At 39.0% G+C, this 22,152-nt stretch overlaps 1 protein-coding gene across 11 annotated transcripts in view; it reads right to left on the bottom strand.

Annotated features, from left to right (window-relative positions):
• Positions 1-22,152, bottom strand: part of MLLT10 (MLLT10 histone lysine methyltransferase DOT1L cofactor) — a 255,965-nt gene that overhangs the window by 92,971 nt on the left and 140,842 nt on the right. For all 11 annotated transcript variants that reach the window (XM_075062294.1, XM_032775641.2, XM_075062292.1 and 8 more), the window contains 2 exons: positions 14,359-14,454; positions 3,334-3,589 (listed from right to left, as the gene is read on the bottom strand). In XM_075062294.1, the coding sequence (XP_074918395.1) occupies positions 3,334-3,589; positions 14,359-14,454 (352 nt within the window). The remainder of the gene's footprint in view (positions 1-3,333; positions 3,590-14,358; positions 14,455-22,152) is intronic.

A 22,152-nucleotide genomic window follows, 5' to 3' on the forward strand; every position in this document is an offset into this window, starting at 1 on the left:
GATGGACAAAAGTGGTTTATAAGCCCCCTATATTCTGGGATCATGCTGGGCTCTAGTGTAAGTTAAAGCACATTGCTCTAACTTACACTATGCTTTATATGTCCCCCAAGATATAAAGAATAACTATGGCACAGCGTACACCAGCCACATACCCAACAAGCCTACACTCTGCCCTTGACATGCCCCCTATGCCAGGGTTCTGAAGCAGGGTTATGTGTGGAGGACTTGCACCCAGTTCTACACTGGCTATGGAGGTCCTCTTCACAAGGGGTATTTTTCAGGCAGAGGTATAAAGGGCACTTTAAGCCCCTTCATACTGTAGGAACAGCATAAAAAGGCCTTTATGTAACTGAGAATCATGCCCTCTCACTTTCTACTTCTCATGCAGTAGCACAATACTGAAATGACTGGGTTGCAAATATTCAGAGGAATGCTTAAGAAGTCTAAATACAAATATGTTTTCACTGAAATTCAGTAAGTATTTCTATAGATTTTTTTAAAGTTAGGTTTTGAAAAAAAACTAACTATGGGGCATAATTATCTGCATGTCAGTGTTCTTTTAAGAACACATTTAGAACTCCTTTGACTCTACACAAAGTATGTATTGAGAAAGTCAGAAATTACATTTTGGAAAACTGGTAAGTCAAATTTTAATGTTAGTACTTCATTACAGTAAACATAGATTAATGATCTGTTTAAAATATATAATTTACATTACATCAGTGATTTTAAGACAACTGCAATTTTGCTACTCAATTAGCATCTATATAAAAAAGGTTTTCCATCATCAATCCTGACCCGTCACCATCTGTCTTTCTTCTATACTTTTGTTTTTACAGCTGGTATAAAGAGCACACTGATGCATAAAAAACTTTTAAACTACAGAGCACTTCAGAAACAACTAGTATTCCTAACCAATAAGGTACCTTACCACTAAACATCTACTAGCTTGACTAGCAGGAAACAATGCTTTAAACTCTGTTTAACAGAACTCTATTGCCATGCCATTCTTGGCATCTATTTTTCTTTCACTGTCTTCGGCTTGGTGATTTTTAAGACATAATACAATGAAAAACATTACTTATACTTTCTGATACTTCAATACAACAAATTGATAGTATTTGGATTATTTTAGCATGCAAAATGCAAACTGAAGACATTGTTTAAAACAGTATAAACATATGGGAGGAATGACTACCCAGAAGATTTGCAATTAAGAGTTCAATCCTGCAAATGGTACTCATGCATGCAGCCCTATTGGCTCCAATAAGACTACCCACAGGTATCAAGGACAAGTCTGAAAAGGGTTGCACAAATCTATTCCTAATTTTGCCATTAGGAAAAGAGTCCTAGTTACAAAACAACATTTGCATTAACCTGTTTTGAAACAGTGTATACTTCCAAAATAATGTAAAGGGAAGTCACAGGTTTCAAAGAGGTAGTAAAAGTTGCAATGATTTCCCAACATATTTTTTCAAAACAAAGGCTGCACTTTAATACAAACTTTTACAGCACTTTTGTTTGAAAAAAAGCTTTCCCTTTTTTAATTTGTTTAGTAGTAGAGTTATATACATGTAAAAATTACCACATGTTGGGAACAAACAGAAAGAACTCATTAAAATTAGTGAGACACAAGGGCATCTCATGGCAGAACAGGCTCCCAACATCTTAAAAATGTCTCAGTCAAAACAGTCAGTCATTTGATGCACCTTTACTATTTGCTCTCCAGACAAAATTTGTTGGGCCCAGTTTCGACCTGAAAAGCAGGGAAGGTCATTTAAAGCCAAAATGACTCTTTCAAAATCTTATGGATTCAACTTGTACACAGTTTTTAAATAACCTGTACAAAATAAGCAAATTTAAAAAATAATCTTCGTAATAAAATAATAAAGTTCTCAACTATCATCTTCTTTAAGTAAGAAATTATCTCTTTCAATATAAGATTCCAATAATCAATTTTTGAAGTCTTATTCAAGAATGTAAATAAAACAGACCCTCAAAGAAATTTGCAAATGATAACACTACACACACGCACACACAATAACAACTTTTAAAAAACAAACAAATATGCAATAAGATGTAAAATCCATATTTCTTTGTCATCATCCTGATATTCACCACACTGGAAGTTTCAGAACGAACATAATTCCTTTTTAAACTGCATGACTTGTGGGTTTATACCCCACAGATTAGCAGATTTGTATAATGAATTTTTATTAATAAACAATGTAAAATTATTATGGATTTTTACTATGCTCCCTGAGCACCACAAACTATCCTCCAGACAGACCAGAAATAGTGTGCGTGTTTTCGGCTGGGGTTTTCTCGGGGGTGGTGGGAAAGGGGTGGTTTTTGTTGCTGTTGTTTTAAAGATGCCAGTAATGGCTCTAGAAAGCTATTTTAGAATGTCAGAAGGATCTATGCAGTATATATAAATCACCAAAATATGTGTAACATACATATATCCCCCAAAACATTATATACCCAATAGACTGGAATGATGTAAAAATTAAAATGTGTATTTATATTTCTAAAAGCACGTTGTGGACTCAGAAAAAGCTCTCAAGCCAAGTTTCAGTCTATCTTGAAAATAATCATTTAGGACACATTATACATGATTTTAAGGTACATAAAATACAAACAGAAGTTTGTTCTGTTTCATTTTTACACTCAGCAATTTAAAATCAGTATTTTAAATTGCTATTTAACATTTTTATCCTAGACAAATTCGGGGGAGGGATACCTCAGTGGTTTGAGCACTGGCCTGCTAAACCCAGGGTTGTGAATTCAGTCCTTAAGGGGGCCACTTAGGGATCTGGAGCAAAAATCAGTACTTGGTCCTGCTAGTGAAGGCAGGGGGCTGGACTCAATGACCTTTCAGGGTCCCTTCCAGTTCTATGAGATAGGTATATCTCAAATTACTATTATTATTATTATTTAGTATTATTAAAGATGGGGGGGGGGGTAAATGTCTCCTATACTCAGACCTTATATGCCAAATTTCAGCAGTGAGCAAATCTGCCAGTAGAGTTACAAATGGCCAAAAACAGAAATGTCAAGTGAAAACTAAACCTAAACGGGCATAAACCGTCTTTTCCTGTAAAAATAGAACATACACATAGCATATAAAAAAGAGACAGGCATCTCTTTTTCTAAAAACAAAGTAATCCACAAAAGATGCAACAAGCATTTATTGATTTAAAATAACCAAACTTTCCTATCATTACTCTGGATGATGGGTACATGATTTTTTAAATTTAAGTATGGAAGATTTCTATCTATCTGTTTACTCATAGGTCATCATGGAAACAGTATTATTGCTATTTTAAATACCTGGCTGAAAAGGACTAGCAGCTGACACGGTTGTTCCTGGATTCCTTCCACTACCAGGCTTTCTTCCCCTCTGACCTGAGCTGTGACCTGCAGATTTCTTCCCTTTGCTCTCTGACCCTCTAGTCTCTGAAGCATCTTTTCCACTTGAAGCGTGTGCAGAGACTTCCTGGAAATTTGCATTTGTAAATCGAGCTGTGGTATCTTCCAACCGCTTCAAGGAGCCTGGCATAGAATTGTTGCTAGTGCTTGTGTAAGTCTGACAATTTTGATTAAGAGAAAAGAAGTTAAAAAAAGAGACAGTTAGACCACAAAAAACCCTGTACATCAACCAATAAAAAAAATTTGTGGAAGAGAGAGAAACATTTGAGTACCCTAACATTAAAGAAAACATTAATATTCTATCTTTGTAGTTTCACAAGTTAGCAGTATACTTTTTAAAATAATTTTTTAAACTTTTAATCTTATGTTATGATAGCACCCTAAAAACAAAGAACAGAAAATCAGTTACTAATATGTAATTTTTCTGATCAGATATAGTGCCAGCTGTCAGTTCAGTTAGCATCAGATTGCAGCAATTAGTGAAAACGTACGTGCTGACATATCCACTATATTTATCAAAAGGCAAACAGTAACACTACTAGCTCTACTTATCAAAATAATGGCAATTATTCCTGAAACTTTAGCAAGCTTGTGAAGCATGCTGTATAATCAGAAAACCTACAGTTTTACAATCATGGCACCAATCCTGCAGACTGCATATGTACTTAATTTTGTACAGTTAGTAGTCCCACTGTACTCAGTGGGATTGCTCAAAGCATATGAAGTTAAAAGTAAGTGTAAGTCTTTGAAAGACTGGGTCTAAAAAACAGTTTCATGATACAGAAAATGTTTATATTTTGGGGTTGGATGGGAGTCTCTGGATTACTTTACAGAATGCCAAGACTATTTTCAGCCGCAAATGTGTAACGAGAATTCTATCACATTAAAAGAGAGGTTTGAAATCCTTTGAAAAAAATTATTTATATTTTATAGTTTTATATTAATATACACACATAGTATAATATTACTACATTACACACAAATGCACACAGTCTTTCCATACAAGTTAATAGAACATGTCGTTTAATTTTTTTGGTAACTTTAAGATATGAATTTAAACTGATTGGGAGAAATGCTTATTCCTTATAAAACTAAGACTAGACCAGAAAATGTGTGATTATGACAAAGTCTTACTTATTAGGCAAAATTAGAGTGTTTAAGTAATGATTATATAGATGTAGAAGTTACTTTGAAGAAATTGTTGGATTGTTAATATAACACGATTAAACTCTATAAGCTTGGCTGTGCGATTTTTGGCGAAAATGTTAGATACTGGTCAATTATAACTATTTTGATAATTGAGTGAAATTCTGAGTCCATTGAGACAATGGCAAAACTCCCATTCAATATCTATATTTATGTTGAGTTTATCTGGTATTACTATGAATTAATTAATATTGTATGGATTATTTTATTAAGGTATTGTGAGTCCTTGTGCTGGTAGTGATATTTTTCAAAATGGTTTTTTGTGATGATATAATTTATGTATGCTAAAATGAAAAAATACAAATATAATGATATTAAATAACTCCATAAAGTCTTTAGAAACTAATAAAGATGAAGGATTTTATATGTTGGATGAAAAAAAATGAGGAAAAGGAGTGACATTATTCAGCAGTTTATATTTCACTAAACTGAGCAGACATATAATTAAACAAAACACTAATTTTAATTCTGATTGGTAGAAAACCTCCTAAATGTTAAATACTGGTTAAACCACCAGATCTTTGTTTAAATATTTTATAACAATATTAAAGAGTACATTTTTCTTTCTGATTATTTAATCATTATTTAGGCTCTGAGATTCAGGACAGCATTAAATGTCTTTAAATCCATTCCTACTAAAGAAAACATTTATACATGTGCTGCTTAAATCCCATTAAACCTATTCTCTAAAAGAATGCTTTCCTGAATTGGGTCTATAGCACTATAACAATTTTATTATCTTTCACATTGTGCTTTAATATAACTGGTATGAAAAAATCATCTCACTTTTCACTAATATAACCACCACCAGACAGAAACTCAAAAAAAGTTAATTATAATAAAATTATCAGCTGTTTCAATACAATTCAGATTTTACATGTTGGGGTATGTTACTCAAAATGTGAGGTCTCAGGAAGCTGTACTGAGAAAAATGGGCCCACCTTTCAATCAGTAGGTTATCAGTGTTCAGAAATACTTTTTCATTTTAGAAAACTACCCATTTGCTCAATAGCATCTTTAGAAGCAATATATTCCCATGTTAATTTGTTTCGTTCTAACTGTATTTTTTTTTTCAAGTTTTCACAGTTCAGTGCAAACAATGTAAACTATGGCACAGAGCAGGGCACTACTTTTTTAAATTATTACCTACAAGTTTACCAACTGACTCTCAAAGTCATTTTAGTAAGAAATGAAATCCTATTTGCATAGACCAATAGGATTCAAGCTGATTAAACTCCATGGCTTACTTTGGAAACATGAACCTTTTGCATGCTGGGCAGGTCAACTGGGAAACCACCCCAGCTCATTTTTCAATCATTTTTCCATTAGCTTGGGCTGGTCCTGAAGCTCTCCATCCCACTCACATGTGACCTATATGACCTAGTACAGGTCAAAAGCCATGTAAAGAAAACACATTGGTACTCTTCACTCATGTGTCAAGTGGGGGAGGGAGAGGAAACCGGGCAAGAGTACTGTAAATGGAAACATAATATGAACTCCCACTTAGAGGATCAAATTAGGTTTGGTCAGTTCTCCAATGCCACTTAATGGAAAAGATACTAGAGTCACCCAGAAATTTAAAGCGGTTACTTTTCTCCACTCCAACTCTAAGCATACATATTATGTAATATTCTGACCCCCCCCCCACCTACTCTGAAATTCTAGAAATCATATTGTCTTCATGTTAGCTAGCTAGACTCAGAAAAAGCTGCAAAATATGAAAAAAAGCTATGCACTCCAATGCTTGCTGTTGTTCTTTTGTCACTGTAGCAAATAAACAAAGCCATAATATGTAGTACTATGAACTAAAAAACCCCACCATGCAACACTATTAAGTGAAATGTAATGCTAACAGGCAAACTGCAGAAAGTCATAGGAATACATCTGCAAAGCAAACAATTGTATTAATAACCATGCATATTCCCCAATCAAAACATCCAACAAGTTTTAACTGATGTTATTGTATCTGGGAGAGAAGAATGGGAGTTAAATTTACGCCAGTCAGGTTAATTACTTTAAATAAAGGTAGGCAAAGTGGGACTCTTCAAAACTGCCAATGTGGCTCAGTTCAGAGCTGCAGAAAAATTTCACTTAGGATTTTTTGAATAGTATAACATCATAGAAAATTAGGGTTGGAAGAGACATCAGGAGATCATCTAGTAGTGAGAGAAGGAAATATGCATAACTAAATTAATGAGTCACCATAAGGAATGTCAGAACTACAACGGATGGCAGCACAGGACTAGCATAACGCTAGAAAAGAAGGTAGCATATATATATATATATATAGTTATGACAGACATCTTTCATCTGTTATGACGCTACCCCACTTGACAAATACTTGTTTAGCCACAGCTGCTCCAAACTGTTATACTTATTATTTCTATTAGGCAGCACCTAAATGCCCCAAAGAGAATGGGATTCCCATTGTGCTGGACAAACACATGGGTCTTGTCTTCACTGTCACAGTTAGCTTGAAATAGTGCACTCGAGTTACTGCACCTCGAGTTAACGTGAGTGAGAGGCCAAACCAAATTTCAAAACAACACTCCAGCTACAGAGTGATTTGATTAGCTGCTGATGAGCTGTTGTAACTTGAGATACTGCAGCCCCAGGGCATTACAATCTCAAGCACCTGCATCAGTGGAGCCTCCATCCACACTACCCCAACAGGCAAGCTAAAGCACTACTTAACTGAAGCTAGAGAATTTTGTGGGTGAATGGGAATCGAGTTACGGGTAATGTTCAAGTTGTAACTAGACCTAACTACGCTGTGAAGAGATGCCCAAAGACATAGACCCAGACCCAATATGCTTACTGCAAACTAAAAAGGATGAAAAGTAGACAAAGGGTGTGAGAAAGAGATCCAATGAAACAGGCAAAGCGATCAGGGTAATGGCAGGCACAAATTTTTATTCCAGTAATTTTCCATACATGTTTGATAGGTTTTTATTTTGTTTTGTTTTGTTTTCTTGGGGGTGGGCAAGAGATGTTGGGATGAAAGGCAGTAGATGCAGGGTTGGTAGTTTATTAACTGCCCTGACCTCTTTCATCATTTTTTTTTTAAGATGTTTAACTCCTTAGGTCAAAGTCCAGGTGTTCATACATGCTTGGTACAGCACAACAATAACTTGCCTATTTTAATAAGATTTATTAATAACTCTTGCCAATACAACTTCTTTTTAAAAAAGCTTCTGTATTTAAAAGTTTTCAGCCACTGCCCCCTTACTTTTATAATTGTTTTAAACTCTTCATTTATTTTACTTACTTTTACTTCCTACACTGGCCTATTTTCTAATTTTTGTTTTAATTCTTGCCTATTTATTTTTCACTCTGCCTATTTCTAGATTTATTTTGTCTTAAACCTTGCTTATCTTTTATCTTTGCTTTTACACTTTTAATTTCCAGTTTTATTCTTAACTTCTTTTTGAAAATCTATTTCTTGGCCATTACAAATTCACCTCTTGATTTACACTCATTACAATCTGATATTAATTATTACAATGTGGTGGCAACACCACAATAGTTAAGGCCTTGTCTACACTAAGGCCCAGTCTACACTAAAAATTAGGTCAGCATAACTACTTCACTCAGGGGTAAGAAAAATCCACACCCATGAGCAGCATAGTTAAGCCAAACTAAGTCCCAGTGTAGACAGCATTAGGGCAATGGGAGATGGATTACCTATGTCTGATGGGAGAATCTTTCCCAGCAGCATAGGCAGTATATACACTGAAGCGCTACAGCGATGCAGCTGCGCCTCTATAGCATTTTAAGCTACCCCTGGGGGGATTCTGCACGACTGTGTGCCCATGGAAAATGGCCTTCCTGCAGAATTCCTGGGTTTCCCTGCAGAAAATGGCAGAGAAGCAAAGGGAAGCTGTGCAAGGGGGAGGGGTGGTAGACTGTGAGTGCAGTTTTTGGGACAGGGATTGCCCCCTCCAAAAAGAGGTGAGGCATTGGGATGGTACATGAGGTTACATGACACTGCCCTCCTCGTTCTGCAAGCACAGAGCTGCCCAGCTGAAGAACACTGTGTCTCAGGCCAGGTCTACACTGCGACTTTAAATCGGTTTAATGGCCGATATACCGATTTAACGCTGTATCCGTTCACACGACGTCGTCATTAATATCGAGTTAAACGGCTCCTTAAATCGATTTCGGAACTCCTCCCAAACGAGAGGAGTAGCGCTAAATTCGATAGTGATAACTCGGATTAGGGTTCATGTGGACGGAAATCGACGTTATTGGCCTCCGGGCGGCATCCCAGAGTGCAGCACTGACCGCTCTGGACAGCAATCTGAACTCGGATGCAGCGGGCAGGTAAACAGGAAAAGCCCCGCGAACTTTTGAATTACATTTCCTGCTTGTCCAGCGTGGAGCTCTGATCAGCACGGCTGGCGATGCAGTCTCAAATCCAAAAAGAGCTCCAGCATGGACCGTACGGGAGATACTAGGTCTGATCGCTGTATGGGGAGACAAATCTGTTGTATCCAGCTCCGTTACAGAACACGAAATGCCAAAGCGTTTGAATAAAAAACTGCAGGATACACAGCGCTGCGTGACAAGCGTAACGGGAAGCCAGAGACTCAAATGGACGCTCATGAAGGGAGGGAGGGGGTACTGAGGACTCCAGCTATCCCACAGTCCACAGCAGTCTCTGAAAATTATTTGCATTATTGGCTGAGCTCCCAATGTCTGTAGGTTCAAACACAGTGTCTGGCGTGGTTCAGGGAACAGCTCCTCAGTTTATTTCCCCCCCCCACCACGTGAAAAAAAAAGGGAAAGATTGCTGTGCTATGGCGTTTGCTCAATGCACTCCGCGAAAAAGGCGCCAAAGGGTTGTCTGCTGCCTTCACAAAGGGAGGGGTGAGGCTGTACCCAGCACCACCCGGGGCAGTGTTTTCTGCCCCATCAGGCACTGTGCTCTCAACACGGAAGTGGGAACTATGGGATAGCTGAGGAACAGCTACCCACAGTGCACCGCTCCTGAAATCGATGGTAGCTTTGGACCATGGACGCAAACAATCGATTTCGGGATCCCACTGTGGACGCGCTAAACCGATTTTATTAGATCTGTTTTGTAATATCGGTTTAAGCTAATTCGAAATAATCGTGCAGTGTAGACGTACCCTCAGATCTGCTGACTCTGCAGCTGAATGCCTCCTGGGTCCTCGTGCCAGTCGTGCTCTCCTTTTGTGTGCTGGGAGCCTAATTTTTTGGCACAGAATTCCCTCAGGAGTAACGAGTCTTAAGGGTACGTCTAAATATCAGTTAAACATCCACAGCTGGCCAGTGTCAGCTGAGTTGAGCTCACAGGGCCCAGGCTGCGGAGCTGTAAAATTGTGGGAAATCCTGCAAGACAGAACATTTACACTGCAATTTTACAGCCCTGCAGCCCCAGTCCCACGAGCCCAAGTGGACTGACAAGGGCCAGCTGCAGTTTTTAATTGATGTGTAGACATACCCCAAGAAAGGTTTGCAGGTATAGCTGTATATAAAAAGTGCTGCTGCTGCTGCTACAGTTTATACCAATCCCCTGGGTGAAATAAGCTATATTAGAAAAAGCAATTTTTCCCCAGTATAACTGTGTCCACACTCAGGCTTTTGCTGATATAAAAATTTTGCCCAAAAAACCCCACTCCAGCATAACCAACACTGTTATACTGGCAGGAGTTTCCAGTGTTGACCTTTTCTAAGGATGAGATAAGCTTACTGTTAAACAGTTGATTTTTCTAAGTGCTCTAAAATTCACATTAGACTCTTCCTGTTGGTATGCATACTTCCACCTTTTCATGTTCTCTGTATGTATAAATATCTCCTGTCTGTGTGTTCCACCTGAAGAAGTGAGCTGTAGCTCACGAAAGCTTATGCTGAAATAAATTTGTAAGTCTCTAAGGTGCCACAACTACTCCTGTTCTTTCTGCTAAAATTCACAAGCATACTCAAATTGTTTTGAAGATTGTTGTGCTTAACAGGGGTCTGAGAGTAAGATTACTGGGCCAAATTTGGGGCCATTTAACCCAGGGGCTCGCAAGATTCAGAATGCTGAAATAAAGAACCCGACAGTAACATTTTCTGGGGTTCGTATAATTTTTTGCACATACCAGAGGCTCAAAATATTTCACTGATCTACCCCAAACTGGTATCACCTGATTAGATCTGTATTCAGCTAGTGTCCAGCACCTATACTAGCACTTTGGTTCAGTATTTTTTAATAAGTTAAGTGTTTAATTTAGCTCCACAAATTGGCTTGAGCCTGGGTGCTAGAGACATCAATTTGTACATGTAGTGCAAGACTGCTGCTCTGAAGTGAGCAAGTGTGTTTATAGGCACACCTGCTGTCTGTCACTGGGCAGCTCACAAGCAACTCCCAAAAACTGTGATTTTGAGTCCTGCCCTCGACAGATTTCTCAGAATGTCTGCTGTGCGCTCTATCATTCTCTACCCACAATCTGCTTTGTCGAGGGGCTGCACAGGGGCTCCACTTTTGGAAGTTTTGCCCTGAGAGAAGAGCCTTTTGTTTAAGAGTGGATATTTCAAAGTGCTTGAAAATCCACACAGATACTCGAATTGTCTTGAAAAGTGCTATGCCATGGCACAGAGCAAGTAGTGTGCATTTGGGGTCACTGATCAACGAGTTCTTCAGATACAGCTCCCCTAATACAAAGTTATTTGTTACAATCAAAGTACTCTAAATCCAACATGCACAGGGAAATTGTCTTGAAAACTGGCGGCCACAGCAGAGTTTCAGAAGACTTTGGGAAATGGGGAAGAGCACAGCCTTTGGGATGAATGGACCACTTCATATCCCTGAAATCCTCCTATGGTACGGGAGCCCTTCACCTTACACTAGCCCCCAAAGTAGACTAAGGAGCTTGGCATTCACCTCTTCCTCTACTTGGTAGCTATACCCTCACAGCCCAATTGCCTCTTTCTTTCCTTCCTATAACCCCTCCAACCGTACTTCGGCCATGGAGGGAACAGGGGGAGAAGAGACCTGGTAGCTGAGTGGTGGTGAGGAAGACCCATCAATCCTCCGCTTCCCTACAGGTCTCTCTCAACTATGCCCTTTCACTATCATCACTTGCTCAAAATACAAGGGAAACTGACTACCCAAAACTTTGTTACACTTGACTAACAATGTGCCTCACACTTTTCCATAACATTGAATGTGCATAAATCACTAAAAGCAGGAAATAAATTGCTACGGGAAACATCTTGCAGAGAGAGAATTAGCCGGAGTGTTTGAAGAAGAACAATAGTATACCATTACACTGGACACAACACAGAAAATGTCAGTTTTTTTTTTTTTTAAAGGGGACTGGTCATGTTTGGTTTTCTTCCACTACCAATTGCCAACTGCAAAGGGGGACAGAGTTAAGGTTCTGTGGAGGGAAGGGCTATGGACACTATTACCTTAACTTTATTTTCCAGCTTAACTTTATATTATCTGTGTTTAGAGGCTTAGGTATAAGTGCATTTGACAGTCTGGAAGGATATGAGGCACTGCCAGTCAACCTTATCTCTGCATTAACGAAGATTTTGAGCAGTGAAATTATGTTTTACTTCGGCTTCCTCCCTGCCCTCACTTCACCCAGTTACCTCCAATCCTTCCCCTTCAGTTAAACCCTGTTAACAAAGATTATGATAAAAGCCTAAAGAGTAAGGGAAATTGTATGTTACAAATGTAAACTCCAGGTTTTAGGAGGGAAAACAAGTATACTGGGGAGCCCTGGCTGAGGCCCTATTCCACACACACTGCTACTGTCTCAACTGGAAGTCTTGGCGCTTCCAAGGGCTGTAACCTTACTCTGGAAGATGGATGCTGCTACTTCACATAACAGTGGGAAAGTCAAGGGGTACCTAGTGCCTCTGCTTTGTCTTGGTCAGGGAGAGCTTGCTCAGAGATCTCAGTGTAAGCAGAATATCCACCATTTATAAATGTTCATGTTTTCATGTTCAAAAGAACCTTAGAACATTAGGTGTCACCACAACATCTTTGTGAAGTAGGTAATTTTTCCCCTCCACTTGATTTAGAAAAAAATGAGGCAGGTCAGAACTCAGAAGTTCTTGAATACTAATCCTGTACTCAGACCAATACACCAAAACTTGTTCAGAGCTCTCAATATTTTAGTTTTATATATTGTAAACTAATTCTGTGTCCTACATCAAATCACAATAGTGTCACAGGCAGTTTCTTCTCCTACTACTCCTTCCATTTCCAGCCCACTGAGCTGCAACACAATCCAAATATCGCCCATCGCCAAATATCCTTGTTATGTTTAGCAAGTACAAGTGCACTATGCAGGGCCAGGCCAGAACAGAAGTCAATGGCTGAAAAAAGGATGACTCCAAGACCAAAAAAGACCATACATTCCAAGACCACAAATTAGCTTCTTTGGAACATTTCCCTTCACAAGACATTGGAGGAACAGACCAAAAGCAGGCTTACTGTATTAATTATGAAACCATGAAAGTGTGCACACTACAAATGAATGTTCCTAATCTTGACGAGAAGAAATGAAATTGTCCAAGTATACTGAGAATATCTGCTCTGTTGGTGATGGATCTCCAAAACTTGCACAGTTACTTGAAAAGGTAATTACAGCCTCTGGAACCTCAGACAGTGAAAAGCAGAAGTTTCAGGTTTTTACATGATCTGACAAAGTCTTGGTGTTTTGGAAACACAAAGGTTATATTTTGTTGAGCAATGAGTAAAGACCCAGCAATCAGATTACCACACGGTAGGGTCTGGGTGCAGGGTTTTGCCATCTTTCCATAGAAAGATAAAACCATTATACTGGTGAGTACCAAGACCTAATGAACTCAAACCACTACTTTTCAGAATCATGTGTCAAACAGTACTGAGAACCTGAGATCCCAAAAAAATGGGAGAAAATGAATTCATACTCTGGGGAAAAAAAACACATCGATAAGCTATTGTGTGCCCTCCTGTAACAGCACCATTAATGTGTGTCATTTTTTGTAGTCCCTCTTAAAAATATTCTTTACAACTTGGCATTTCACATGGGTCCCTTGACTTAGAGTCAAGTCAGCACCACAACAAGAAGGAAGATTCAATGCAGCAGGTAGATAAGAAGCAAAAATTGCTAACACTCAAGAAATGTGATGTATTGTGTATGTGTACCGTGCTCATGAGTTTGCAATTATTGACTTGAATACTTCTTGTGTCAGTGATGGTCTGGGCAAATGCTCCAAGAGCAGATTTAAAATTTTATTAAAGTTAATGTTTAAAATTAAATATACACATATTAAGAGGGAAGGTACTGTACACCTGGAGTCCGGCTTGAGTTATGAGGGATTACAGGTATCAGTTACAAGGATCGCGAGATACATACATATCACATAACCAGCACAGACTCAGATTGGGGTGCGGATTTTTTTAAAGCATCGGTGGATAAGTGGGCTCGGGTACGCCACCCATGGAATGCATAAAGAGTCCTATTACAATGGACTATGAATAACTTAATTTTTCATATTTCTCAATTCACCAAATATTATCACAGACAAGTACAACTTGTTACAGTCTCTATAGTCACTATATAGTAACCATTTTGCAATTATAAAATTCTCAGACATTCTTCATACCACGGACACAAACAGTTTACATTTCTACATTACTAAAAACATGTCAAAATGCAAATTTAATAATTCATTTGAACTTAAACCTTAGAGGGGGGAAAAAAGAAAACTTACTTTCTCTGTAGTTACAGTAAGAGACGGAACCAAAGATGGTGAAGACTCAGACTGCTTCTTGTATTTTTGTTTGTGTTTGTCTTTTTCTTTATATTTCTAAAAAATATGAAAGAAAAATATAACCCAAGTTCAGGTTAATCTTCAACATAAACTATGTATGACATACATAATACAATTTTCTATTACTTAAACGTAAAAAACAAATTTTGACTACAAAAGTTACATTCTTGTGGAAGACAAATATGACTAATATTTCAAATATTAAACTACACACATTTCGTTCAGCAGAACCATTAGAATGTTTGCATGGAGAAGCATCATACACTGAAATTCTGTATTAGTTACAACTAGCGTTACTGAATCTATTGCTGTTACTAAAATAAAACCATCTGGCCAAAAATCAAGATCTAGTACCATAGCATTACAGAAAAATTGAATTAAAAAGCTATATTGCTGTCCATATTGTTTTAAAGTTCTTATATTTTCACCAGAATTACTGTATTAATAGTGAACATATTATTTTTCACTGAGTTATTACTATAAATGAGCAGTAAGGCAGAATATTAACTTATTTACAAATCTCAGGCTTGCTCTACTACGGGTATCACAAATGACACTTTTACCAAGATGGCCACCTCCAGAAAACTACACTGATGTTATTTATTACAAACTTCAGTCTCAAATAAAGTTATTAGTTCATATACTGAGAGGAAATCATTCTGAACTTTCAGTATGTTAAACTGAGCAAACAGAATATTTCCCTTTTAAAATAGGCTGAAAAATTAGAAAGTAGTTCTGTTTTCCTTTATTTACTAACAACTACACATATAGCTAGCTAATACACTAATGTATTACACTGATGTACAAATATCAAAGAAAACTGTCTCTTTCCCTAACTGTTTCCAATTTAGGGGCATGATCCTGCCTACAAGCCCTCCACATGTTTGCAGAACCAGGGCCTATATTTTGTGTTCAGTAGAAGGGTATTAACATGAAAACTGTGATTTTTATAGCATCAACATGCTGTAGAAATTCTACATTTTTTCCTGTGACTGAAAAGTTTTCGGGTTTTAATTTCTCTCTATAAACATTACTGTACTTTTGTTTGGGAAGATTATGCTGCCTGAAGTCACTAGGGGGGAAAAAAAGATTACTTACCAGCACCTGTTCCTTGAATATTTTACTTCTGCAGATTCACATTTCCTGGAATTTTGTGTACCTGCACCATACCCAGTAGAGCAGTACCATACGTACGACAACTCCTTCACAGAAGCAGAAGTTTGGACACAAAGCTACAAAAAAATATGTATGGCCCCAACTCCCTTCGGCTAACTGAAAGACTCAGAAGAACTACTCCAAAAGGTAGAGAAGGAAGGTGGGCACTGTGGATCTCAAGCCATTACTGGTAAGTAACCTTTCTTTTTCTTTTGAGAATTGTCAACGTAGATCCACATGAAGATTAAGTGGCTATACGATCCCCAGCAGGAGACCAAAATACTTATTAAACATGGCTGCAAAACTGCTGTTACGGCAACACTGGCAGAATCAGAAGTCATATCAAAAGGAAGAAGTGCATGTAAATACATATAAATATAACTCCAAAGGCAGTTTTCTGCATATTTGCAACAGAAGAGCCATCAGATAAGCATGCCATAAAAGCTGCTTTAGAACTAGCTGAATGGGCTTTTAAACTTCCTTAGTAATGGGTCACCAACTAAGGCCTTGGCTACACTCACACTTTACAGCGCTGCAAGTTTCGCGCTCAGGGGTGTGAAAAAACACCCCCCTGAGCACTGCAAGATACAGCGCTGTAAAGCGTCAGTGTAATCAGGGCAGCAGCGCTGGGAGCACGGCTCCCAGCGCTGCACGCTACACCCATAAAGGATGTGGTTTACATGCAGCAGTGGGAGAGCTCTCTCCCAGTGCTGCCGCTCTGACCGCACTCACACTTCAAAGAGCTGCCGTGGCAGCGCTTTGAAATTCAGAGAGTGTAGCCATATGCTTATTGAAAAAGTCTACATGCAAGTCTAATTCATTTTGAAAATATGAGTAAAGTAAACTCCACTCTACACCCATAAACTATAAATAACTTGGCTGATTTTCTAAAAAGTTTTATCTTCTCTAAATAACTCAGCACCCTCTTAAAATCATGTTTATGTTACCTAGCCTCACCAGGAAATGAATATGGTTTAAGAAAAACAGAATTTCAAAACATCTTCAGCATAAATATACAGCAAGAACATAAAGCCATTTTGTCCTTCTGGAAAACAGTATAAACAGCGGACACAATCACAAAACCCTGTAGTTTGTTCAGCACCCCCATGAAGCTAGTATAGCAACAAAAGATAAGATTTAGAAGGGGGCAGTACAGACTACGCTCCCAAACAGTTAAAAGTTTGTTTCTATCTGTCTTAAATTTTAATTTCAAGCCACTGAAATGGAAAAAACCTTCTGTTTGCTTGATATGTTCTATTCAGAACTTCTGTACAATGTCTAAGGACAGGGGAATCTGGAACCTTGCAGTGGAAAATATAAATAACTAGAGCTGGACAATATGTTTAACAGTTTATTGGTGAATCCAAATCTATTTGTGAATTTGAGACAAATTCACTCAATAGTTTTGGCCTGAAAAAAATATTTTTGGGGATTAGCAGCAGCGGTGGAGGCAGTGGCCTCCCTCACAATCATGAGCCTAGTGGTTAAAGCACTCACATGGGATGTTAGAAACCAGGGTTCCATTCCTCTTTGTATTTCTTGTGGCACAGAGATTTGAATTTGGGAATCCCACGCCCTAAGTGAGTGCCCTAACCATCGGGCTATGGAGTCACTCACACATGCTCGCTCTCTTGCTCTCTCTCTCTGGCCCAGTGATTACACTGGTCTACAATTTCTGAGAAGTCATCTGCTTCAGAGATAAAATGTGGTATTTATTATGTATTTTGATGTGCTGAATTCAAATATGACAATTAAAACAACTGATTGGCTACTGTTTCTAAGATATTTATTTTTTACTTTTGATGTCTATGTATACTTAGTGTAGATAGTAAGAGGTTTTAATCATAAATTGTAACCTAGGTTTTTCATGGTTTATATGGTTGCTTTACATGATAATACTTCACTGCTTCCGTTTATGTAACACTTTAAAAATCAGCAAAAGGTTAATAAATAAATTTTTATGAACAAAGGCCAAAACTATTATGTACATAGTTTAACTCCTATTCAGTGTCTACTCGGCGCTTCTTGAACTGTGTCTTGTATTCATTGAAAGGTACATCCTCTGTCACTGTCAGCATAGTCTGGCGAGCACTGAATGGGCTCCATTTGCCCTGATAGCGTTTCTCCATTGTTGCAATGTCCTAGTGATCGGCTCACCGTGCTCGTCGCTCACTGCTCTGGCAGTTCGGCGGAAAAAAATCTAATAAGAGAGTGCAAAAAATGTATCTTTTAGTGACATGTTGCATACCAAGGCTTTTGTATGTTGAGGAGTTTTCCCACCAACAACCCTGTAGTTGTTCTGCCTTGTTGTTTCCGGAAAATTTTTGGCACTAAATGGAGGCTTTCATGCGTCTTCTTGCGCGTGATGGTCAAATGCATATCTGGCAGAAGTTCCACTGAATCTGAGGGACAACAAGAACATTTTTTAAATTTCTTACAACCTTGGAAATTTTCCAACAGAGGTACTTTGAAAGTGTGCTTCGTGGTTTTTGTCATCGGCCTGACAAGTGTGCATCCTGACTGTCAGCTTGTGTGTAGGGTTGGTAACCAAATCTTCCTTGTTCAATAAGTGTGGATGTGCAACATTTCTCTCCGGCTCAATGACTGTCGGAGTGGCCAGTCTTGCTTGCTGTAGTGGAATTCTTGCACGCACCTATCCATTCGCAGAGAAAACGGCGTATTTGTGTAGCAGTACTGCAGGCAAGCAGAGAAGCACACAACCTAATACAAATTGTCCAACAAGCTGCCACGCTGATGTTGTCATCAGTTTATGCATCGCTCAAAGTTGTTTAAGTTGTCATAGGTTACCTTCATAGGACTGAATCGACCACTGGATGATGGCAACACATTGCGATTATGGCAGAAACAAGCTTTAAGACTGCCGTCGTACGATGAATCAATGTAACTCTCCATCATCGGTGATCGGTGAACGTGTTGAGGGCGTACAACATCGATGTTGTTGCAGGCTATAAGAATCCCTTCTGAAGCAGAATTGGGACAGATCTTTTGCGGCAGGAACAATGGAACCCTAACATCACCTGCCGGAGATCACTGCTGTAGTCTGGAGCCCAACAGCTAGACTAGAGCCAATCAACAATTTTAAGCATCATTTTCGTTCTCAGTGACCCAGAATTAGTAAAGTTTGACTACATTTATTTCAGAAGCATTTTGGCTGTAGAGCAGTGTTATTTATTGTTATTCATAGTACTGTAACAATTCAGTCACCTAGGATATGGGAGACTCAAGTTTAAGTCCCTGCTCCAATGACTTTTAATTATATATAAAGGTGCAAAAGCTTCCACAGAATAACCCATGGCCAAGTAGCTAGGGCACACTAGTGCAAAACAGTTAAGTTCCACATTCAAATTCCTTCTCCACACTAGGCAGAAGAGGAAACTGTTTTCAAGTCTCCCACATCTCAGGTGAGTGTTTTACATCAGTAGGCTAAGGTTATAAAAGAGGTCACCACCACAACCACAAAGCAAAAAAAAATATTTCAAGTCAAACAAAATGTTTAATTTAACCTAAAAACAGATTTTTTTTGATTTGTCACATTTTTTAAATTTTTTTGATTCAAATCAATCTTTTTTCTGAACTGCAAGTAAACTGAAAAATCATTTATTCTCCCAGATCTAGAAACTACTCAGTGTATTCTACGAAATAAAATGTTGATGTGTTTAACTAAAACAAACACTCAAAAACATCAGAAATCTATGTTAGTAAAGTACATAACCCATTGGCCATAGTTCACACAGACATTCTTTTCCATTTCAAGGAACGTTGGCTTCCTTGTAGGAGCCTTCCTGGATTCTAAAATTATGTCCTGCATCTCCTTGGAGCACTGAACACCTTGTACTCAGAAGTACCATGATTTAATCCTTTAGATGACAGTATTCTGGGCCTGACTGTCAAATCTGACCTCCTTCCTAGGCAGAAGATCTGGAAGCTCAGGATGAAGTATTGAAAATAACAAAAAAGGTTTCATGAGATCAAAACACCAGAAGTGACAAGCCCAGGCTGGAGCTATGAGAAGCAAGTGAGCTTTGTCTCCTCTTATCTTCCTCATAACATACAGAAAATGAACCACAAAATGAAAACAGGAAATGATTACTCCAGTCCTAAAAAAAGCTATCTGTCAACATGCCAGTATCCTTTCCTGTTCTTTAACAAAAAGTGAACATTTACGCACAAAGTTTTTGCAGCAAAAAAATCTATGGTGTGACAAGGTTCCTCCTCTACCTTGGCGGGTCCTGCGCTTATTGGCAGATTTGCTCACCTCAGTGATCCTCCCCACAGTCTGGATCAGCTCCTCCTGTGTCTGATCAGGAGTTGGGAAGTTTGGGGGGAACCCGGGCCCGCCCTCTACTCCGGGTTCCACCCAGGGCCCTGTGGATTGCAGCTGTCTATAGTGCCTCTTGTAACAGCTGCATGATAGCTACAACTCCCTGGGCTACTTCCCCGTGGCCTCCTCCATCATGTCTGAGAGCTGACAGCATGGTTTTAAAGGTGTATTTTGTATAAGAGTACAGTTACTATGACTGCACTCCTAGATACTAGAAGTATCTCAGGCATGACCAAGAAGAGTCGGGCAGAGGGAGACTAGTGCAGTCGCACGCTACGTGAGAAACACTACAAACAAGAACCCACATTGATTCGATCCCCAGTGGTCTAACCAAAAATTTAGTGATCGAGAAGGAAGCGAGTGGACATATCATAACTTTCAGCCCCCCCAAGAGCACAACGGCGCTGTTGAGAGTGAGAGTGTGTGCCTGATGAATAAGGATGTACATGCGTTAGTCCAGACACCAGGAGGAAGCGTCCTTGTGGTGAGGGTTAAGAAGGTGTGGAGGACAGGTTGATTAGATCACCTTCAACGCCCAATCAGGCAGGCTAATCAGCGGAATTGGGTTTAAAAAGGAGCTCACTCCAGTCAGGCGAGGAGAAGCCAGAGGAGAGGAAGTGCGTTTGAGGAGTGGAGCAAGAGGCACAAGCGCTTAGAATTGAGAGTGTGTGCTGGCTGGAGCGACTAAGGAGTACATGCGTTATTCAGACACCAGGAGGAAGGTCTGTGCGTGAGGGTTAAAGAGGGTGTTTGGAGGAGGCCCGGGAAGTGCCCAGGGATTGTAGCTATCATGCAGGCTTTACAAGAGGCCGACTTATAGACAGCTTGCAAATCTCACAGGGCCCTGGGTTGGAACCCGGTAGAGGGCGGGCCGGGTTTCCCCCAAACTTCCCAACTCCTGCTCAGACACAGGAGGAGCTGATCCATCACTGTGGAGGATCACTGAGGTGAGCAAATCTGCCCAGATTAAGCGCTAGGACCCGCCAAGGTAGAGGAGGAACCTTGTCACACCTAGATTTTTTTTGCTGCCAAAAACTTTGTGCGTAAATTGTTCACTTTTTGTTAAAAAAGGAAAAGGATACTGGCATGTTGACGATAGCTTTTTTTAGGACCTGGAGTATATCATTTCCTGTTTCATTTTGTGGTTCATTTTCTGTATGTTAGAGGAGATAAGAGGAGTGACAAGCTCACTTGCTCTCATAGCCCAGCCTGGGGCTTGTCATTCTGTTGTTTTGATCTCATAAACCTTTTTTGTTTTTTCAATCTTCATCCTGAGTTCCAGATCTTCTGCCTTCAGGAGGATGGTCAGACTTTGACAGTCAGCCCAGATACTGTCATCTCAGGATAATCATGTACTTCTGAGTCAAGGTGTTCAGTCTCCTAAGTGAGATGCAGGACATAATCTTTTAGAAATCCAGGAAGGCCCTACAAGAGCCAACTTCCTTGAATGGAAAGAATGTCTGTGTGAACTAATGCAATGGGTTATGTTACTTTACTAACATAGATTTCTGATGTTTCTTGGTTTTGTTTTAGTTAAACACATCACATTTATTTTCGTAGAATTACACTGAGTAGTTTCTAGTGCGTGGGAGCATAAAAATTGATTTTTCAGTTTACTTGCAGTTTCAGAAAAAAGATGATTTGTAATCAAAATTTAAAAATGTGACAAATCCAAAAAAAAATTCTGTGTTTAGTAAATTTAAACATTTTGTTTACTTTAATGTTTTATATAGACAGGTTGGTTGTGGTTTGGTGACCTCTTTATACACCTTAGCCTACTGATGTAAAACCTCACTGAGATGTGGAGACTGTGGAAAACAGTTTCCTCTTCTGCCTAGTGTGGAGGAGGAATTTGAATCGTGCGAACTTCTGTTTTGCACTAGTGTGCGCGCTAGCTAATTGGCATGGGTTATTCTGTGGAAGCTTTTTGCACCTTTAGTATATAATTAAAAGTCTTGGAGCATGGGACTTAAAATTGCGTCTCCCATATCATAGGTGACTGAATTGTTACTAGTACTATGAATAACAATAAATAACACTCGCTCTTACAGCCAAAATGCTTCTGAAATAATGTAGTCAAACTTTTATTAATTCTGGGTCTAAACTGAGAACGAAAATGATGTCTTAAAATTTTTGATTGGCTCTGCTCTAGCTGTTTGGGCCTCCGACTACAGCCAGTGGAATCTCCTGGCAGGTGATGTCTTAGGGTTTTCCATGTTTCCGTGATCTCTCTCCTT

The sequence above is a fragment of the Chelonoidis abingdonii genome, chromosome 2, assembly GCF_003597395.2.
Source record: "Chelonoidis abingdonii isolate Lonesome George chromosome 2, CheloAbing_2.0, whole genome shotgun sequence".
NCBI lineage: Eukaryota > Metazoa > Chordata > Testudines > Testudinidae > Chelonoidis > Chelonoidis abingdonii.